This window comes from Anopheles maculipalpis, chromosome X (assembly GCF_943734695.1).
Source record: "Anopheles maculipalpis chromosome X, idAnoMacuDA_375_x, whole genome shotgun sequence".
In the NCBI taxonomy this organism is placed as follows: Eukaryota; Metazoa; Arthropoda; class Insecta; order Diptera; family Culicidae; genus Anopheles; species Anopheles maculipalpis.
This window is the reverse complement of record NC_064870.1, coordinates 4,033,450-4,054,251: the sequence shown is the minus strand read 5'-3', so window position 1 is coordinate 4,054,251 and position 20,802 is coordinate 4,033,450. Positions and strand designations below refer to the sequence as shown.

General features: G+C 45.4%; 3 protein-coding genes across 6 annotated transcripts in view; 2 read left to right on the top strand and 1 right to left on the bottom strand.

Annotated features, from left to right (window-relative positions):
- Nucleotides 1-20,802, bottom strand: part of LOC126558897 (V-type proton ATPase subunit d) — a 401,974-nt gene that overhangs the window by 62,079 nt on the left and 319,093 nt on the right. The gene's annotated exons all lie outside the window — the stretch shown is intronic.
- The window catches only part of LOC126556704 (negative elongation factor D-like), a 173,106-nt gene that overhangs the window by 120,844 nt on the left and 31,460 nt on the right, over nt 1-20,802 (top strand). The gene's annotated exons all lie outside the window — the stretch shown is intronic.
- The window catches only part of LOC126568038 (uncharacterized), a 47,576-nt gene that overhangs the window by 17,793 nt on the left and 8,981 nt on the right, over nt 1-20,802 (top strand). Inside the window, exons 4-5 of the mRNA XM_050224442.1 lie at nt 6,713-6,838; nt 14,212-14,481. Of these exons, the coding sequence (XP_050080399.1) occupies nt 6,713-6,838; nt 14,212-14,481 (396 nt within the window). The remainder of the gene's footprint in view (nt 1-6,712; nt 6,839-14,211; nt 14,482-20,802) is intronic.

Here is a 20,802-nt window from a genome sequence, read left to right as displayed (position 1 = left end):
GACCCAATGATGGTCCCCAAGCAAAGAAGTAGTGACCTTCAAGAGAGCAGATCCTTTCCACTTCCAGAGAGGTACTCTTACAATGTTCGGGGTCCTCTGAATGCCTACTCTACTTATAGGAGGATCCGATCCAATCGGGGTGGCATGAAATCTTGGAGCCCCAAACATCCCCTTGGCTCGCAAGCTCTTCTTTCATTGGGAGCTTTGGTTTCATAACGTAGCTCTACCGTCAGTTGCTTTAGCTCTGTCTTTGTCGGCTATCTCTGGGTACATCAAGAATCAAGTAGCTATAATTGACCAATTGACACATCTTGCTGGATTATCATTCCTCTATACGTCCATTCGCTTCCCATAGTTTCATCATTTAGGCGAACAAAATGTTACGTAGGACTGATTCTCGCACTCCCCAGCTGGGAGTGTACGTGTGTGTTTATATGTTTTTTGGCAGAAGAAACCATCCCAACAAAAACAAGAATCGGAAACGATCCGGAAACTTCGCAAAAAAAAGCGTTACATCGTAGGACTTGGGCAGATAAGCATTCCGCACAGGCATTCAAGTCCACGGTCGATCCTACCGGTCCCGGTACAGTCTGCGCTCGTTCTTGAACTGTGAAGGCGGCAAAGCGATAAGGCGTATCATCGGGCGGGTAACAAACGAACGACCGTAACATCCCACTTTCATCACCACCGAGCGAGGGAATGGTGGAAACCGCACCTCGCCTGCCCATATGTGTCAAATAGGTTCCAATTTTCCATATTTTGGAAAAGGTAAATTGAAAAACAATCACCACCAGCTCTACCCCCCCCCCCCCCCCAACCCCCATCAAATCCTGCTTCCAAGGGCTGCGAGTCCACGAGGACGATATCGTTGGTTGGGTTTGTTTATTCATGCCTTGAGATGCTCCGGGGAACATCCGGCGAACTTCCGGTGCGGTTTTGTGTAACGTTGTCAATACCCATTTCAACGCACTGGAATAGAGAATTCAGCGTGCCGTAGCCAGGTTTTTACGAGCTGGCGGTTTTCTTATCTGCCCGTACTGCAAACCAACAGTACGGTGCTTCCTTGTTTCCTTGTAGCTGAAAATGGTCGCCCCCAAAAACCTGTACTGCTGCCACGGTTGATGCTGACGATGTAGTTGTTGCTGTCAAGCATTGATCATCTAGGACACAGCGATCAAAAGACAATTGTGCTCGCTCACTAACACGTTTTCGGGGACGATCAATAATGGAGCACAATCGTTGCTGTGGTGTGCAAGAAAAGGGCGCCCAAAGCAAAAGAAGGACAGCCGAAAACCGTTGCGGACCGTGTGCTTGAAGCGAGACACGTTTGAGGGAAGAAATTTATCAATGTGGAAAATATCTTCGACAACCATTCCCCGTAGTGCTTCACACCAACACACTAACGACATGTTTGCTTATTGTCTCTGTACCCGCACCCGCGTGGAGCGCTCTCAAGGTGCTCCAAGAACAAAGCGGGACGATATAATCGACCAGATCCAATATGCTGCCGAAACCGTGACGGGTGGCGTGCGTGACGTGACTACGGGCAGTTTACACCAGGAACGATCGCTGATGTACCCATCTTGAACGGGTGTCGGTGTGCGAGGCACTGGGTGGACTTTTCGGTCCAACCTTTCCACTGTTCCACTCTCGCTGTAACACAAACGTAGCGACAGCGTACATGAAAAATCAATGACCATCGCTCCACAACTTCGTCCAAGTATCGGCGAGTCCCCGAGGTCGGTAGGGTAATTGATAAAATATAGATAAATTGCCATTTATTACAATCGACCTCATTAGGCATACCCGGGGGGAAGGCGCACGTGCATCATCAGTACGCGCAAGAGCGAGACAGCAAGCCGGAAAGCCGATGCCCGGGACAGCTAATGGATGGTGAGCAAATTACGCTAAAACAAAACCCCGGGAATACACCCGGTGACGCTTTAATGCGCTGCATAGTGCCGAGAATTACTCTAGACACTACGCTGCATGACCGTTCTGCTTTCCGAGCTTGCATCCCATCGCTCAGCCTTAGCCCTCAGCGGCTTCCTTTTCGCTCTCTGCCAGCACAAAGTGTCAATTTGTTGTCCCAAGCACAACGCCACTTGTCTGTAAAATGGACACCGTTAAACTAATCCGCTTACCAGTCGAACGGGTTTACGATGATAAATTATTCATCACTGCAACGCAGGCCGCACCGTAACCGTTTAGTGCCAGTTTTTTAAACGCTCTGTTTATGCTTTTCCATACATCAAGTTTGCGCCCTCTCTCGCTCCCTCGCAATATATCCTTCTTTGAAAACCGACGTAGTGTGTGAGTGATTCGTTAATCTTACTTCCTTTTGCCTCGTGTGTCCAATCGATAAAATCGAACTTCCCACGTTGACCACCAAATTTCCGTACCGCTACCGCTAAGAAATAGCACCCGTGGGAACCATTGCCATCGGGTTCGAGGACGCCGATAAGGTAGCGATTTTCTTCCTGCCAGACCTGCCTGACCCCACCCACACACCCACAGACGGAGCTTCCAATAACTAACAGCAAATGTGATGCAGTTTTTGGTCCAACCCTAGCAGAAGCATTGACGGGAAAACCTTGGTCCGATGGGAAACATTCTTTCAGGCTTTTTGGTACACGCCATGAAGCATATGTTAAAAACTGGTAGGCAGCTATCACGATGTCTCACGGGTCGTGTTGCAATGCTGAGCGCTGGTCATCGTATCGTTCGCATAACTACAGCAAGTGCTGGTCTTTAACGTGTCCGGACTGACAGTGCGAAACATAAATGTAGGAGCAGCAGGTGTTGCTTTAGTGAAAAAGAAACCTAGAAGAGTTTCTGAGAGAGAGAGAGTTGTGAAGCGATTCTCTTGGTAGAGACCTGCAACTATTGCACGCACTGTTATGCGCACTGCAAGCTGAAGTTCTTAAAGCTATGAGCTGCTCAATACGGTTGCATTCCGGAGAATCCAGGAACATATCCGTAAAACTAGATCGACAAACTTTTGCTTTGACTGTCAGACGCTGTTTGCTGGGATGGATGTTCTTAGTTGATGGAGCGTTATAATGAGTGAGCCTCTTGGGAGGTTCGATTCGTTGCATCGATCGATTAACGGAAACGCATTAAAGGATTTGCTCTATTTACGGAAGGTACTTCAGTATTTTTTAAAAACGCAACAGGAGCTTAAGCACTCTCCTTACGTCTGAAAGTCTATGTAAGCCCTAAGGCTCATCTGAGCGTTCTTTAATACACACAACCTCGCCACTAATGTAGGTAATTTAACGGACAAGGTATCCGGTACGCTTCAGTGTTGAAATCATACTCCCCCGACATCCCTCTCCCCACACCCCTCCCTTAGCTCGCCCGCAAAACGGAGGTTCATCTGGAAAGTTTATACCCACCCTTAACCACAAGAAGATCCGGACAAATGCCTGTTACCTGGTACGCCGGATGGAAGGCGGTAGGTTTGAGCGAGCAGGGATAGTAAAATCCCTCAACCACACTGAAGTATGGCAACTGGCACGGGCAATTTGTATGATTTATTTATCGCCCACTCTTCTGGCTGTTGGGCCTCGGGTTCCGGACAATCGATTCTAGTCTACCGACCATCCCGCTACCCGGTGTGTGTGTGAGTCTAGGTGACACCGAGACTCGGGGAGGTGGTCGGTACAGTCAGCTGTCAGCATCGGCCATTGACTGGATGTGGTTGGTGGAGAAGCTATAAATTGTTTGCAATGTCTTGGTTCCTATTTCTCGTAGTGTGCGATTCAGTCCGGCAGCACGCTGTCAGCGGGCAGGAAAGTTTTATGCCGGTCTGTTAGTCAGTCCGGCTGGGAGCCAGTGAGGGAGTTATCGTTTGTGAAGAACGGCCCCCATCCTACCAATACCAGGTGCCAATATCAGGATTTGCAATTTCGCTCCCAAGCATCTTACCAAAAGTCACCAACCCCCTTGTACCGAAAATTGGGCAAAGATTTATGATCCCTGTTTCCTTTTCTCTCCCTGCACGGGTAACCATCGGTTGTAGCCGTCGAGAAAACCGCTGGCATAATAATTCTGGACCCCTTTTCCATCGAGAATTTCCTCCTGTAGCGGTGTTGTTAGATGCGATGCGTTACAGGAAGCGGATGCTTTAATCCGTGGCCCGACACTCCCGACAGATAACATTGAGTGTCCTCTTTTTCCTGGGCTCCGGACGCCCTGCTGCGTTGCATCAAGGGCTCATAAATCTAAAGTACAAGTGCAGTGATATTCTACCAACGATTCTGAATATCTGAGGGACCGCTGATGACACTGCTACAAGTATCTGCTATCCGCTTCATCGCGGTAGAGCGTCTCTTTCGACCCGCCTATGGAGTATGGAATCGCTTTTAGGACTCCGCACGTGACCTCTACATTTGCTGATGAGGACAACCACTTGCAAATAAGTACTGCCATAAGACTTCTCCTCTCGCCCTCTTGTTTTTTTGCTCAATAAAATGCCACCGTAATGGGTGGCTAAGGCTGTCCGCAACATCTTCTCGTGCCCGGTTCACCCTTCGATCCCAGTAACGCTCGGCAACGTTGTTTGATCCGTCAGCGCGCGTAGTTGTTGATTTTTGCTGTTTATTGTGTGGCACCGTTTTGCCCGGTTGCTTTGGTTTTTCCACTCTGCATCGCAATGTGGGTTTTCGTGCGAAAGCCCACGTGCATCGCTACCCCCTCCCTCGTTTGGGCGAAGGCCACGCACTCTCGTGCAACGGGAGAACTATGCCGAGGGACTTCCCATACCTGCTGTCCCGGTTCTGGTGTTGTTTGTGCATCGGGAGTTCTCACTCAACGTCGACGAAGCCATCGGTGAAGCCCACTCAAGTGCAGAGAGAGCCAGAGAGGGGCGACCGGTGGTAAGGAATAAAAAAATATAATTGAAAGCGAAAGGAAATCTTTGCCAACGGACCAAGAGCGCATGCTATACCGAGAGCGGTTCACACTAATTGAAATGTTGCCCGGTGCTAATTGTTTGCCAAGAGACGGAGAGCGCGAGCGGGTTCAAGGCACGGAGTGGTGCTGCCTCAAGAAAAGGCACGCTTGGCTGTCCGGGTTTGGGGCAGTGGGCAACACCTCAGCAACCTCAGATCCTTTCCCCTTCGCGTACTTCAAAAGATTCCGAGCGCCAAACACATCGCAGTCACGTTGCAGCCTTCGGAAAGAGTATTGCACCGTGTGCTGAAGTTGTAGCGCCCGGATGCTGTGGGAGGTGGGGAAGGACCAGATTTAATTAGCAACTGTGAGACATCGCCATCGTGCGCCATCGGTGGTACTGGTAATCTTTTCTTTTACCCGCCGGTGTTGGTGGTGAACGTTGCCGTGGTGGCGAGCAAAACGAAGCACATCTTCACACGAACAAACCATCTAGTCACCATCAATTATATTACATTTTATCGTGCTCTCGTTCTCTTTAAATGTTGTCGCTGTGAGGTGCGGGAACGCTTACATCTGACGGGACATTTCACCGCAACAGAGTTCTTCGGATTCGAATGCAATAAAATAGTACGACTTTTTCTGCATCCATACGATGTCGAGATGCAGAGATTTAATAGCTCTTAAAGAATTAGTGCGATAGTTTCGAGAGATCATCAGTTTTATCGGAATTCTAAGTGACTTAAGAAGCGACGCTTTTTGAAATCAATCGTCAACATTCGAAGCATGAAATAGGAATTTTAGCTGCATAATCAAGAATGTGACGCTTTTTAGTAGGAGTTTATTTTGGAAAAAATTCTTAGTCGACTAGGTACCATGGATGATGATGATCTTAGTACTACGAAGTTCCTTTAGAAACAAGGTTCTTGCAACGAAATGATCTCTTGGTCAGTGAAGAGATCAGAGAAAATTATCTTTGTATGACGTAGTTCTTTGGGAGGCAAGACTCTTTCGACTAAAAAGTACAAGACACTCTGATGATTATCTCTTCCGTTCATCGATGTTTTCAGCGCGAAAAGATTAAAGACGAGGTTTCTTGTGCGACTAGGCTGAATCATCCTTGTTTGACAAAACATATTTCGCTGTGAAGTTGTCGTAAAACTATTCCTATGAGCCATATTTTTTGAAATCCCTTCTTCGCTTAACGACCTGCTGGATCATGGCAGCCATCTTGTCTGGGATTGGAATCTCAGTTCCGCTGTACGAAGACCGGCGCCATGCTAGTTTTGCAACCACAACAAAAAATTGAACCAAAAACCCTAACATTTGAGTTGTTGCGTCAGCAGACTCTGATGCTTAATCAAAATGAATTAATAATAATTTATTAATGACACTCACTTGTCGCATTGTTGACTGTGTGCAGTACAGCCAAACGTCAGTAACGTGGGATTCTGGGTGGGATGATTGAATGACTCCTCCATTCTGTCCTACCAGGTAACAAAACCCTCTGGCGGGGGAGTCTCATAAATAAAACGTTCACTCTATTATGTTCATATTTCGGCTAATCATGCCGTATCACATTGCGTCGTAGTGGTAATGCGCACACCGTGTCCTACGTCAGTACGTTGCGGTTGTGCCGTGAGGAGTGAAAAACATCTTCCGGGCAGATGTTGTTTATTTTTTATTGTTTGTTCGTGAAAGACTTTTTTTTTAAAGACCATATGATCAATTAACCTCTCTCTCTCTCTCTCTCTCTCTCTCTCTCTCTCTCTCTCTTTCATTCATTTTTGACCGCTGGACGTGATTTACCTAACAGGTACTGCGCACCGATGACTCTGCTCGGCTATCTCTACATCCGCACGTCCCGCGAACTGCGTCCCCCGGATGGGCCACTCTCGATAATGATGTTCGAGGCACGGGCCGAAGCACGAAGCCGCCAGATGTAAGTACTCTAGCCACCCATTCACCCCTTCACCTCCCTCCCCCCCCCCCCCCTCATCGCCTCCCCACTCTCCCACGGTTAACTTCACCCTAATGGTTTAACTACGTCCGTGTGCGCCCTCTGCCGGGCGCTGCCTGCATTGTAAACTCGCTTGACGTCGATGGGTGCGTGCCGGGTTTCTTATCCGGCGTGCAATAATTTATCGATTACTGACGACCACTTCAGCTTCCACCATTGCTTACCTCCCTCACCCGATCGGAGAGCATTCGTTTGCGGCAATTTTTTATTACCGTTTTACTGAGGGGTTTTGCTAATGAGATGGCTTTGTTGCGAATCGAAAACCCGGGTATGTACATTTTCTTACTTTACCTCAAACGCCATTCGCGGAGCGTTATGTTGTGGAAACTAAGATATCGATAGATGGAAGACATCTTGGAAAACTTGATAAAACATAATCACAAGAAAACTGAACCGGAACTGCATCCTGCTTGAGCAGTGGATACCTTTCTACCACCAGAATGAACCTAACCGAGCTGTGGAACCGTAGAACTCACTCATTTCCCTTGCGTTTGACAGCTGCATATCTTAATGTTCGCGTTTATGCGCTGTTAACGGCCACTTCTGGTAACGTTTCTTATCATTTCCGAGTTTCGAATTCCCTTTTGGGACCGCCATTTGCTGCACGCGATTTTCATACTTCACCAGAAGTACGCTCGTACCATCTGCTGCCCCATCTTGGGGGGTTTGGAAATTTTCCATATCTATTCGTATCTACCGACCTCTGTTTAGCTCTCGCTCTCTTGCTCACGTTTGATACTACCGGTGCCAAATACATTACCGATAGTGGTTTTATGACCTCCGATTAGATTGGCCTGCCCCTTTCGAGCGTCTCCCTCCCAAAATCGATCCAACTGACAACTGGCTGCTCACCTCACTGTACCAAACATCCCCACGAATGGCAGCAAAAAGCATCCACGAAGGCACGACGAATGGAAGCACAGCTGCGTGCGATCAACCGTGCGCCTTTCCTTGACTATTCTTCCGCTCGGTTGCCTTAAGATCTGTCAACCATCTTTCTTTTATGTGCGGTGTTTTCATCATTCGGCCACAGCAGCTTTTCAACGCACCCAGCCACACACACACGTCAGCGAGTGTAGAAATATTTTCAATCACATTACCCACTCGCCGTACTAAACGGTCCTTAGCGAAAATGAAATTGATGTGCGCGTATGGTGGACGAAATAAAAAAATACGCCCCAGTGCGATCCGCTGCGAAGTCGTGTGCCCGGGTGTGACATAGCGCTTTTGTGCTTCAATTTTCACATTTTTCAACCCGAACGCAAACGACGTGTTTTTTTTTTGGCTGTGAACAAAAATAGTTAAATCCCTGCAAATAAAAGTCCATTTTTCATTGCGCGCCGTTTGTTTGTGGTAACTGCGCCGGAATGTAGGCAATCGTATGTATTCATGCGTTCGTTAAATTTAAATTTGTCACACGTACGTAAATAGACTTTACTTTTGCTGGTTACATATTCGCTTGTGGGTTTATGTAAGTAAAATTAAAAATAGAAGCTAGTGATCTCTACTGAGAATATTTTTTTCCCCACGCATACCACGAGTTTCTCTGCCTCTAAAGCTCAAGCTAAATGTTTTATTCCATTTTTTTTGCGGGAAACTTTTCTCCGCTTTCCACCCAAGCCAAAACTACCAACCAAAAATGGCCCCTTTTAGGGTAAGGTAGCTCGCAACGATGGAAGAAACAAACCAGCAAACACGTTTCCCACGGTGCCAGTAACCGACGTAACGATAGTTTTCTTCCCGAGCGTACCGGGGCGCGGGACCATTAGTGAGAGTCGTTAAGGGAATTATAGTTTAAAGGACACTCAATTTCTTCAAATGGCGCAAAAATTTGCAACAAAATTAAAAAAAAAAACCTGAAAGATCGACTCTCGGGTATTAGTTACACGAGCTGATGCTTGAGTGTAGAAAACTTTTGATTACTTCAAACCGTCCTTTTGATGCTTTGATGTTATGTTGAGCTTTTTTTTTGGCTTTTTTAATCCCTACTTTGTTTGCCTGTAAACCAAACCAAGGCAAAGGGGATGTTGCATACGAGCGAATGCGTTTACAAAGTTGGATTTTTAAGGCTAGAGAGGATGCATTTTAAATTTTCCAAAATCCAAAAAAATTTTCCAATCCAAAACTTTTCGTCATTTGTTGTGCAGTTCTATGTCAACCTCATTTACTAAAAGTTGACCATCCTAAGCTAGCTGTTGAGCGTTAAATTGCAACATCAAACCCAACATATAGATACCCTTTAGCTTACGTACAATACTTAAAGTTGAAGAAGCAAGAGGCAACAAAGGTGACAAAGCCTAACGCCCCAACTTGCCAAACAAAACAATCGTTGGGCGATTGCTGGCAAGCTACCATCACACCCTAGGCTGTGACGAATTGTGGTTTGTGCCTTTTAAAGATTAATCATCTTAAAACTTGGTCCGTGCAAGGCATAGGAACAACTCCCGGCTGGACAACAACTGACACAGGGACCAGCAGGGAACAATAGCAACCGAAACGAATGTACAGAAAAGTTGACGACGGAGTTTGCGAAGTTCACAAACCCTAAAGCGAGTACCGCTCGCCATCCACCTGGCCGTGTCCTCGGCTGTAGGGTTGAGTTTTAAAAGCAACAACTTCACAAAACTCAAATAATCATTTGACGGCAATTGTCATACTAATGCAAAGCGTGTCTGGGCTGCTTCCGGAAACGTAAGCACGAGCCATTTTTTTTTTTCTTTTGGGCCTCCGAGGGACAGAATCTTCCAGTTCCAGGAAGCGGTGCGAATAAACTCCAACCTTATTCAGTTTTCAGCGGACACCGGAACGATTGTTGCATGTGTTGTGTGAAGTTGTGTGAGGTTTTTCCTTTTTTTTGGATGATTTGGTACACTGCCATCTGGCGGTAGATATTGTGTAATGTTCTGCCAGTGCTGGTCATCTGTAGAGCAAAGAGGAAACGGCTCCCCCATCCATCCGTAGCGGATAGTTCCAAGTTAATGATGCGCTATTAAAAGTTTTGCGTTGCGTAATTATTTCTCTACCTCCGCGTGCAAAACAGGAAACAGTGCTGAGTCTGTGATGTGTCTCGGCATGCATCTGGTGTATCTTTCGGTCCCCATCCCGAAAACCGTGCGACAGGAATATGTGGCCCTTTATTGTGTTTCTATTTGCTTACTTTAGCTATCTTTATATGGTTGTGTCCTGGCAAAATCTGGAGAAGACGCTCATACTGCTGGCACCAACCGGATGCCGCATAAACAACCCTTTCCCCGTTTCCAGCTGCCGTAAAAGGACGACCGACCCATAACGACAGAGCCACATGCTCATGAATCGGCTACCTTCTGGTAGTTTTAGTGACAAACACACACACACACACACTATATCTGATGATGTTTGGTGGGACTTTTTGGTGGCATACTGTTGTTTGGTGATATCAGCAACAACAACAAGAACAGCAAAACCCCCGAACGTCAGAAACGATAACCCTCGGGAGAGGGAAGATTGGGCGTGAATGAAATTGCATTCTAGCGCTGCCCGCGTCCAACGTTGAAGTTGGGAGTGCAATAAATATGGGACATCCTGTCTGATAGCGATTGCTCTTGGTGAATTTTGTGGCACCGTTCTGGTGTATCAACAAAACTTAAAAAAAACGTGCGAAGTTATGCATACAGAATATGGGAGTTTTCCTTGCAAATAGTTGCAAACTCGACTACAGCAAAAAAAAAAGCAGAGCGTTTTTGACTATTATTACGTGTTGGAAAACGGATTTCGATACTGAGCTCCAAGCGAACCTCAAGAACAGAGCTGGAGTTTCTCATCGACACCATAACGATAAAGGAAGATTGAAGATTGGAGCCATCTGGGGTTCGCTATCGTTTCACCCGGAGCAACGGATTTATTGAGCTATCACCACCGTTCCGTGTGGTGGACGTGGCAGCAATTCGCGAGATTCTCCAACTCTCGCGTTGCCGTTAAGACTTTGGACGTTTAGTGTGAACCCTTCGTCCCTGCCAACCATCAATCACACACTCCACCACCTTTACACACACACACCGTGTGTAAGAGTTCCGTGGTGCAGCAAGGGTTCCGGGGTGGTTCTCGACTGCATTTTTATTATTCCGCTCCACGGTTGACATTATCGTTTAATAACATAGTCACAGATCTTGGTATGGGCGCAAAGTGCAAAGGACTAAACTTGTTTGAACAAAGAAAACACACACACACCTCCAAAAGTAGCGTTTTTAGATGGTTTTTGACTCTCGAATTTCTTCACCTGTCACCAAAAGAGGGCGCTAGTGGTGGCTTTAAGCTTACTAACGCCGGGTGAGTGTGAACCCTCGCTCGTTAAACGGTAAAGGACGGACGCAACTTTAGCGTTGCTGCTATCGCGCATCATTGCAATCTTAATTGAGTTGCAAATTGCGATGACCATCTGCCATTTAAGTTGAAAATCTGCACCCATTTACTGGGCGTCGGCGACAAAAAATTACACATTCTCCTTTTACATCCATCGATGATCGGGACAAAGATATGGTCGTGCGAATGGAGTTCGATCCATTTTCCTGCCACTCAACGTGTGACCTTCGCACAGCATCGGTCCGGGTGTATCGGTTTGCTGGTTTGCAATTATCCGGCTTTGGTAGAGCAAAAACGGCTTTACCCCGCCAAAGCCGTGCCGTGTGAAGCCTGCAAAAAAGAGTAATAAAGCACGCTACCGATAGCGGTTTCGAGGGATGAAGGCATACGAATCAGGTACGGTTCTCATTACACAATGCAGAAATGCAACAGGTTGCAGTAGAATTGGACGGTGGCAGAATTATTCACTACCGAAATATACCACATCAGCGTGCGTCGGCTCATTTGCGCAGTACCGCAATCATTCCTGGTATCGAAAGTCATTTACTATTTGCATCTTTTGCATTTTGCAACACCGATGAGCTGTGGTAACGAGGAATTCCAAAATTCCGAGCACACAAATATTGCAAACCTATTAATTGAAGCCATGTGTTGTTAAACATGCGCGGAAAAATGGCGACACGTGCGGTACCTACCATGATTAAACGCTAACTATGAAATGTAGATAGTGCAAGTTCAGCTTAAAAAACAAAAACAGTGTGACAAACAGTAAAATTGGATTAAAATAAATCATCATACTCTGGCGAAATTCTATTTCAATCCGAACGAAGCTCGTCGAGTAGCCTGCTCGGGGACTTTAAATAAATAATCGCACATAATTTACCGCCGCTGCACTTATGCACTCGAGCTCGTGAGTCTTGCTTCACTCAAAGATAGAGAGAGAGAGAGAGAGAGAGAGAGAGAGAGAGAGAACGAGGGAAAAGTTTTCCAGCCCCTAGACGCCCCAACCTCAGCTACCGGATACGGGTGTTTGTGTGTGTCTTTTGACTGAGCTGATGAAGTGGTCTAGCTGTGAGTGCAAAGTTGAAATTAATATTTGATTACATTAATACAAACGATCGTGCGACGTAGCCGCACACGTAGCGTTGAGGATCGAATTTGATGCTGGAACGATGTCGTCCATGGCTTCGTTTTTTTCTGCAAAAATGGGATGCAATTGCTCTAGAGACATCAGCTGGTCAAACACAGTTACGACAATCAGCTCAAACCCAATTCGCAGTTTGAAACTGAGGTTTACTTCATCTAGATCCAGAAACCTATCTTTTGGTAACATCTGATTAACATGAGGACTCTCCTTGGACTCTACTTGGTTATTACAGTTATTATTTTCGATGTCTTTTGGCACATTTTTTAAATCTCCCACAATGGCGTCTATAATGACTTCAGATTCAAAAATTGGAAAATTTTAGGTTGCTTTTGCCCAATTTTTGTTCCACAAAAAAAGAAGAGATTAAAAACCTTCTTTTGAGCAGTGATCAACAAGGTAAACTCATCCTAAAGCTTTTGAACATTAGAAGTATCAATTTGACAGATAGGTTGTTAAAAGCATCAAAAAGTTTGAAGTAAGTTTGAAACATTTTTGAAAGAATTAATTATAAATTTAAAATTTCTTAACAGGAGATTATAGATTAAGCAGCAGTTTAGCCTCAAAGCGTAAAAACACATGTAAAAAACTGAGATAGATCATCATAGTAGACCCCAACATTTGATACCTTCTGTACGTCAAAGTGAAGAGACTACATGAGGAAAATATCTCTCAAGCAATCCAATCCAGTGACGAGATTTCAAGGACTCTTGTAAATGATTCCGTCGTATCAGGATTTATGGATGACTGCTTTAGAACTCTTACAAAGTTCGTAAAATGTAAGCTAAAGTTAATAGAAAATATCAGCAAAGAGAAGACCTCACAGTGGTGATATTGAATCGAACCTCTACTTGAAAACATGACGTCTTTTGTTATTTGGATAGAATGTCGTATATCAAGCGACATTTCAGATAACTAGGGCATATGCATTGTGTAGGGTAGATTGTAAAGTAATAAAAACTAGCACGAAGTACACACAAAGCAAGCACAACAACAGCAAGTATACAGCAACAAGATTTGTGCCTCGATAACTCGTTCGTTTATGACTCGCCCGCTAGGTATTGTGACAGCAGCGACAGGAAAAAGTATTAAAATGCTTAAAGGCTTTCAGCTCGCTGAGGACTCGTAGTGAGTGTGCGAAAAGAAGGTGGACAAAAGGAGCAGAGTGTTTGCAAGTGCTCGTAAATAATGATGATACACACGTATGAACAAACTGAACAGCTTCGGTGGTAGTTTCTCCCTTGCCAGTAAAGAAGCAGAAGCGAAAACTACGAGACAACAGAGATATATTGAAGGATGGACGCGAAAGCAAGTAAGGACTCACGCCCGGCTAGAGACCGGCCAAACGGTTGAGGTTGGAAATTATCAGGAACTCCCGAGCCACATCCTCACACTGTGCGCTCACGGTTGTCGCCCACGCCACGCAGCCTAGAAGTGCTTGTCACACAAATGATGACAAATGTACATACGAGACCCAAAACGTAATGGATGGAATGAAGATTCGATGACAACCGCGACCGACAAACGGGAAAGGATGACCATGAGTAGGCAGGATGTCATCCAAGTCGCTCTCGTCCGCCCTTGCTTTGACACTCCAGTTTTAGGCCTTCCTCACGATACCATTAGCTCACGATTAGTGGCAGAAATTGTTTCATGTCCCATTTCAGTTCGTACCCATACTTTCATGCTTCCGCAAAACTCTTGTCCATCAACTGCTTCACCTCAACTCCGCTCGCCCCTGGCAATCGATTTGCTTTTAGCACAGATTTTACACGCTCTTACACGAATGTCACTTTACGACTACTTTTCGCAGCCGTCTATCTAAAGCGGGCCGTGGAAAAGGCACCGGCGCTGCAGGAAGTGCCACCGCGGCAGCCGGCGATGGTGCGGCGGAGCACGAGGGAACGCCGGGCGCGGCAACAGGCTCGGCCGTCTCAGCGTCGGCCAATTTGGGCGGCAACTCCCGGACGTACGATCTGTACGATGCGGAGGCGGATGTCAACCGGGAAAAGCGCACCCAGCGTCACCTGGGAGCGATGGCCGCGTCCCAGGTACTGTGCGTCTGCCCATTAATGATCCTCAGGTAAGTTGAAGAAGAGACTGGGTTTGTGTGTTTTGTTGGCGGTGGGCTCGAAAAGTAGCAGGACCAACGGCAAGTCAAAGACCGGCCAACTTTACGGACGTTTCCATTAAGAATGACCGGTCAGAATCTGCTAGCATTAATATTCCGCCTCCTCTACTAATGTTCGCGAGCCCCGTTGAAACGTTGCCACCGGCAGGAACGCACAGGATGTAAAATATTCATTATGAATCATTCACTCTCTACTCATCCCGAACATCTCGCCTCTTGAGGAACCTTTCACAGTACAGAGTGCCCCGGAGCCGGATGGGAAGGGCAAAAAGAAAACCAAAACCACTCGCTTCTTGCATCATTCCGCTGATGGGAGATGGACTCTCGCATGGAGGCTTTTTTTTCTTCTCTTCGCCCAGGACGCTTACAAATTGCACACAATTCAATTGTCTCTAACGCGCTCGGACGAAGCTGTTTTTTATCCTCTGGAGCGCCTGGAGCGTGGCGACGGGCGCTGTCTTTTATTTCGCTGTACGAAAATCATCTATCATCTTGGTGTCTTGCTTTCAATTACGGGATTGGCTAGCTGGTTGGCGTGATGTCTCAGGAGCAAATCTTCCACCTGAGCCATTACCGAGGCGTCCTCGAGCGTGATGCGCTTAAAAAGGGAAGCAATGTCGGCCGTAATTGCGTCTAAGGACTAGTCGTCTATACCGAAATTCTTAAATGTTTAATAGTCATTATATTACAGAAAATACATTTGGATTTGTGGCCTTCCATGTAAGGATTCTAAGGACACACAACATCACACATGCTCCTACAAAAGCGTCAAACCGCACAAAGTTTGAAGTCCAGATAATTGCAACAGAAATCAACTTGACTTTACCAACTGTAGTTGACTCTTAGCGAAAATCCAAGAGCTGAGATGTTGAGCACATCGATCAAAACTGCGTTTGACGTTCAGAAGCTTAAGGATTCTGTTAGGAACTTGTTTAAAATTTGTTTGGGTTCTTCCTCTTCTTTCTTCAACAAAAGATAAACATCTCCATGATGATAATTCAACCATAAAAATAGTGAATATCCTCGAGATCGTTTCATTATCCCTCCCAAACACACACACATGTGCCTCACATGTGGGCATTAAAGCTACCTACTCGAGCAGTAAGTCAGTTATGGGTTCCAGATATTAAAGGTGGATATAAATCTTCGCTCCGATAGCGCCCAGAATACGTGGAACCACTTTCCACCATCGCTAATGCTTCATCGCCAAACGCCGAGTGCTTTTATAATTTTTGAAATCGCAACTATTCCAGTGCGCCATCCTGCCCAATGCGCTCTCGAAACTCGTTAAATCCAATAATCCGGCCCCCGTTATTGGCTGCGCTTGCCCGCGTGGCAGGAAGAGTAGCGCGGCGGAAATGAAGCTCGTAAAAGTGTGGCTAAAAATAAATAAACGCAAGTAGCGCACGGTTCAGAATAGACAAGGACCAACACCGGGGGGGGGGGGGGGGGGGGGGAACACACACACACAGACAGTCAAAGGTGAAACCTATACTAACCCCTAAAATGCTTGCATCTCTCCTGGAGGTTTTTTTTTTGCAGAGAAGTGGGGGGAATTAGGAATGCTGCCATTTTGAATCTGCTGCTTCGAATCCACTTCACATCGCGATACGAGAGTCAAGACTTAAACTTACTTGGAGCAACAAACCGAGACTGGCAGCGATTGCCAACAAAAAAAAACCGTAGATAAAGCCCTATCCGTATCCTTAACCGCCAAAAGTACATGCGTGTGTTTGTGTGTGTGTGTGTGTGTGTGTGTGTGTGTGTGTGTGAAAATTAGCCAAGAGATTAATTAGAGCCGAGTCCCGATAAAAGGGACGCTAGCAAGTGATGAGAATCACGAGACCTAGGTACGATAAGGCCACTCTTCTTGATACAGCTTCACTAGAGTCCTTTCCCAACGTGTGTGTGCTCGGTGTCCTTCGGCGTCACGTAATTAATGGGCATGTCCCCGTTCGTTATGGTTAGTTCACCTTTTTGCAAACCATGCCGGGCTGGGGCTAGGTTTTCGTGGAGGATGTGCCAGACTGTTCTAAGTGTATTATCTGATCAAAAGTTAACCTCTTCGCCAACAAAAAAAAAAAGGAGCCTCGTCTCGAAGAAAAAAAAAACAGCTGAACGAATCAACCAGAAGCGAACGGAGGTTATGCAAACGGCTAATGCTATAAAGATGAAGCCATGCTTAGTGATTCGAAAGTCAGGTGAAGGTGCGTGTGTGTATTTATGTATCATCTTTCCCCGTTAGGGCTTCTCCTCTGGAAGGCAACATTTTCTTTTGCTTTCGAAGCCCTTCCATACACACACACACGCGGCGAAATAAGCGAAAAAAGAAAGATCTCGCCGAGGCCACATCAAATTTATCCCGGCGCAGGAGAAGGTGAAAGTGTACGCAAGTGAATTAGCTGGTAACGAAGAAGTTAATATACATTACCCAATGACATTCACGCGGTGGAAGCGATACGAGCACACGCTGCTGTAGCTGTTGTGTATACTTAATTGAACCGTAGGTTCACCGCATGCCAACCAAGTGGAACGTGTCGTGAAGCTGTAGGAAAACAAAAAAAAAGACAGCACAGAGAAAGAACCGAGACACCAGCAAATGCTAGATTAGGACAATCTGGAAGAAAACTGTACGAAATAATTTTGTGCAATTTTCTTTTAGAATCCCCGCAAGCTGACGTTGAACTGTTGTGCCAGGGTTCTTTCCAGCAGTCAAAAATCGTTCCGGGATTGAGTTTCGCTTTTTGCTAAGGATGGTGATGCTTAATAGAGCAAGCAGTATGGGTGAATATGGCGCGAGATTCAGAGATCTCGACGCCTTCCACATTGCGTCCCACTAAACGGGTTTGTTCATCGTTTGTTCTCGTGGGAAAAAATAGGTCGCTTCTTTCTTTCGCTAGGCTTGTTGTTTTTGTTTGGTTATTTATTCACCGCCCTTTCCGTTGTACAATTTGGGGAAAGGCGGGCTGGTACACACACACACACTTTGGACTACAGCAAGACGATAGCATACGAGTACGACGACACGAGTCGAGCATGTTTCACGCCCACCCTGCCGAATAAAACCGTGACGAAACCGCACGGCCCTTGATAATGAGGATAATGGGGACGTTGTGGGATAGGTTGAGTTATGAGCAACATCAACATAAGGTGATAATGTGTGGAGGAGGCGAAGGGGAAGAAAAGAATAGGGAGAGAGGGAGACAATTTCCAAGAAAGTTAGAAAAAAAAAGCCGAGAAGTGTTACGAGCTAGTGAGGACATCAAACAGCCTTCGGGTGCTTGCTCTTACGCTCTTCCTGTGGCGGCTAGCTGTGTCTTGCCACACACACACACACACGCAGTGAATTGCGAAAGGAAAATACTTCAGGTTTTGCATTACCGGTATCCAATTAATTAACATCTTCTTCCCATCGTTTGCCCTTTTTTGACATTTCGATGGCACTTCCAGTCAGCCTCGACCATCTCGACCATTGGGCTTTCGGTACGGTACGATGGGTTTCCCGGGGTGACTCTCCAGTGTGTTTGCTTTGGCCTGCTGCTGCTGCTGCTGCTGTAAGGCTCCGGCTCTGGACGATAGATTAACCGGCGCTGAGCAACTGAGAGTGCTGGGCGTGTACAGAAGAGAGCTATCGCTATCTTTCAATGATCAGCATCGACACAGTTTGATGTAGCAATTGATTGAGTGATGTAAAAGACAAAGGCAGTTACTTTATTTTATTTCGAGAAAGAAAGATGGAAGGAGTGCTTTGTTGGGTTTTTGCTTGCGAAACTTTTTGAATTTATTGCAAGATATTTTTCAGCTTAAACAACACAAAATTGATTTTTTTTATTGCTGAAGGAGATGGAGACCACTACTTGCTTGCATATCCCGTGCTACAACCGATTTGAAATTGGAATGTATCACGGCGTGTGCTCTGTTCATATAGAATGTAGAATTGCCTCACCGCATGACTTCCCTTGGGTAAGTCTAATCTAAGCTAGATAATAGTGAGGGTCGTCATCTCGCCATTTTTTGTTCCGTAGTAGACAACCTTCGAGGCTAGACATCCTTCTCGAACGCACACAAAAGAATAGTTCATTAGTTCATCACGTTCCTGAGTACTGAAGCTATTCCAATTTTGCAGAGTCTTCACTTTCAAGTTGAGTTTTAGCTACACTATGAACTTCTATTACAGATTAAACTACAGGAGAGCCTCAAACCAAAAATTTCTACTTCTATAAGAAAAAGACAGCATGCTTTGACAATTCAATCCTAGTCTCCAAAGCCAAATCCTAGTCTTCAAAGCCTAGTCCTGGATTGTCTCGAATGCATTCGAGATAATTCAATCCTAGGCGTATTCAATTTGCTCCACAATTGTGGCGTTTTATTGAATACAGCTCATAGTCTTCGCGACAGATCTCGTAGATCAACAAATCTTCTCAAACTAAACGCAGACGAGAGAAAAGTTTGACAACTTTGAACATAGTCCACCACCAAGAAGCGTTCTTATTCATATTTTTTTTTTTTTGCAGAATTCTAATTAATCCAAATATTTTGAGTGACGGAGATCTCTCAGCCTGTTGATACTAAATACTAGTTGATACTGTTGTCGGTGTAGATTTTTTATCCAAGAACGTTTTAGATTATGAATGTCTGCATCGGTAAATCACGTTTATCTAGTCAAGATTTGGCACTGCTTCTGATGATCCAGGTCCAAGACTCTGGATTCTGGATTTTTCAAATCCAGGACTTTCCCGGCATTGAATCTGGAGTTAATATCGGAAATTATTTCGGACTTTTCGACAGTAATTACTCCGAATAGCTGAATAATCTCTGGATTACTGCAGTAAACTCCGAATTAATCTGAATTACTCCTGGATAATTACTTCGAACTCCAGAATGCCTCGAATGTCAGATTAATCCGTGAAAAGTGGGGATCTGTCCTGCACTAACTACCTTATATTAACATTGCAAAAATAATTGATTGATACACGTGGAAAAAAAAGGTTTTGCTCAGTTTCCGGAACAATACTGTTATTGAGCATCATATTGGCTTTACAGAAAACAAAGAATATTCTAACGAATAGCATTGCTTTTGATTGATATGACCTCCGACACCTCGCCTCCGATTGCCGACTAATCGAAACTGACTCCTTCTTTCTGGGTTTCATTTTCCCTCTCTCCCTCTCTCTCTCTCTCTCTCTCTCATACACTCGCAACACTCTCTCGACAATATTTCCTGTCACTTTGAAGTGCGCGTGTAATGGCATCCACTAATAGAAACATATCCATAGAAAAGCAATCAGTTGATGTAGGTGTGTGTGTGTGTTGATTGTTCTCGCGTATTGAAACACATGCAATTTGCACTTTCCGGAATCCATTTGCATGATGAAAAGCCAAACAAACCTTACCTAGCGCGTTGCATTGACACAAATCAACCTTCAACATACGGCGCTCCTATTGCGCTGATTCGATGCATATTGTTATGCGTTGATAACGCTCTAGCAGCGCCCTTAGAATGTAGTAATTTTGCGTTCAATTTATCGGTGGTTCGATTTTGCTTCTTGGAAGAAATTTCATTCGAATGCCCCAATCAACCGATTGTGCGTGCTGTCAAGTGAACCAGCGGTTGAACCTTCATTCTTATCTTGTTTTAAATTTGAAGGAGGGATGCTTCCAAAAAATGTCCTTTGCTGTTATCTTTAAATTCTTTTGCTTCAACGTCACACGCCGTTGCCAATATTCAATTATTGTGTCCGTTTATTGCCGCACTGTCAGGCGGTGTCGTTGAATTTTTTTTTCTCCAGATTCCATTAGCGTAGCCAAAAATCGACCAGCACCGGTCGCGGCACGCACTCAGCCAGCCATCAGAATCTTCTTCCACAATGAGAGCTGTTTTTGGAGACACAAAATGTCATTCGGTTAGGTCCATTTTTATTTTGTCTCTACCACTCGACCGTCGGCTGGCTCGTCTCGGTAAGCAAATTTGAAAATTGTTACTTCCGCTTTAACGGGGTTAGCGGAAACGAACGCAACCCCCCCCCCCCTCTCCCGATTGGCCCCACTAATGGAAAACAGATTCAGATGAATGAAGCCGAACTAACCCCCAACGGAAGAACAAATAAAATCAAAGCATTTTGCTTTTTCGTGTGTTGTTCTTCTTTGTCTGTCTGCGTGGAAGGGTTTTTCTTGTAAAGAAAATATGAGACGATGGGGAAATCATAAAAAGATTTTCTGTTCTTTTTGTTTTTGTTGTGTGTCTTTCCTTCGCTGTCAACGAGACTTCGGGAA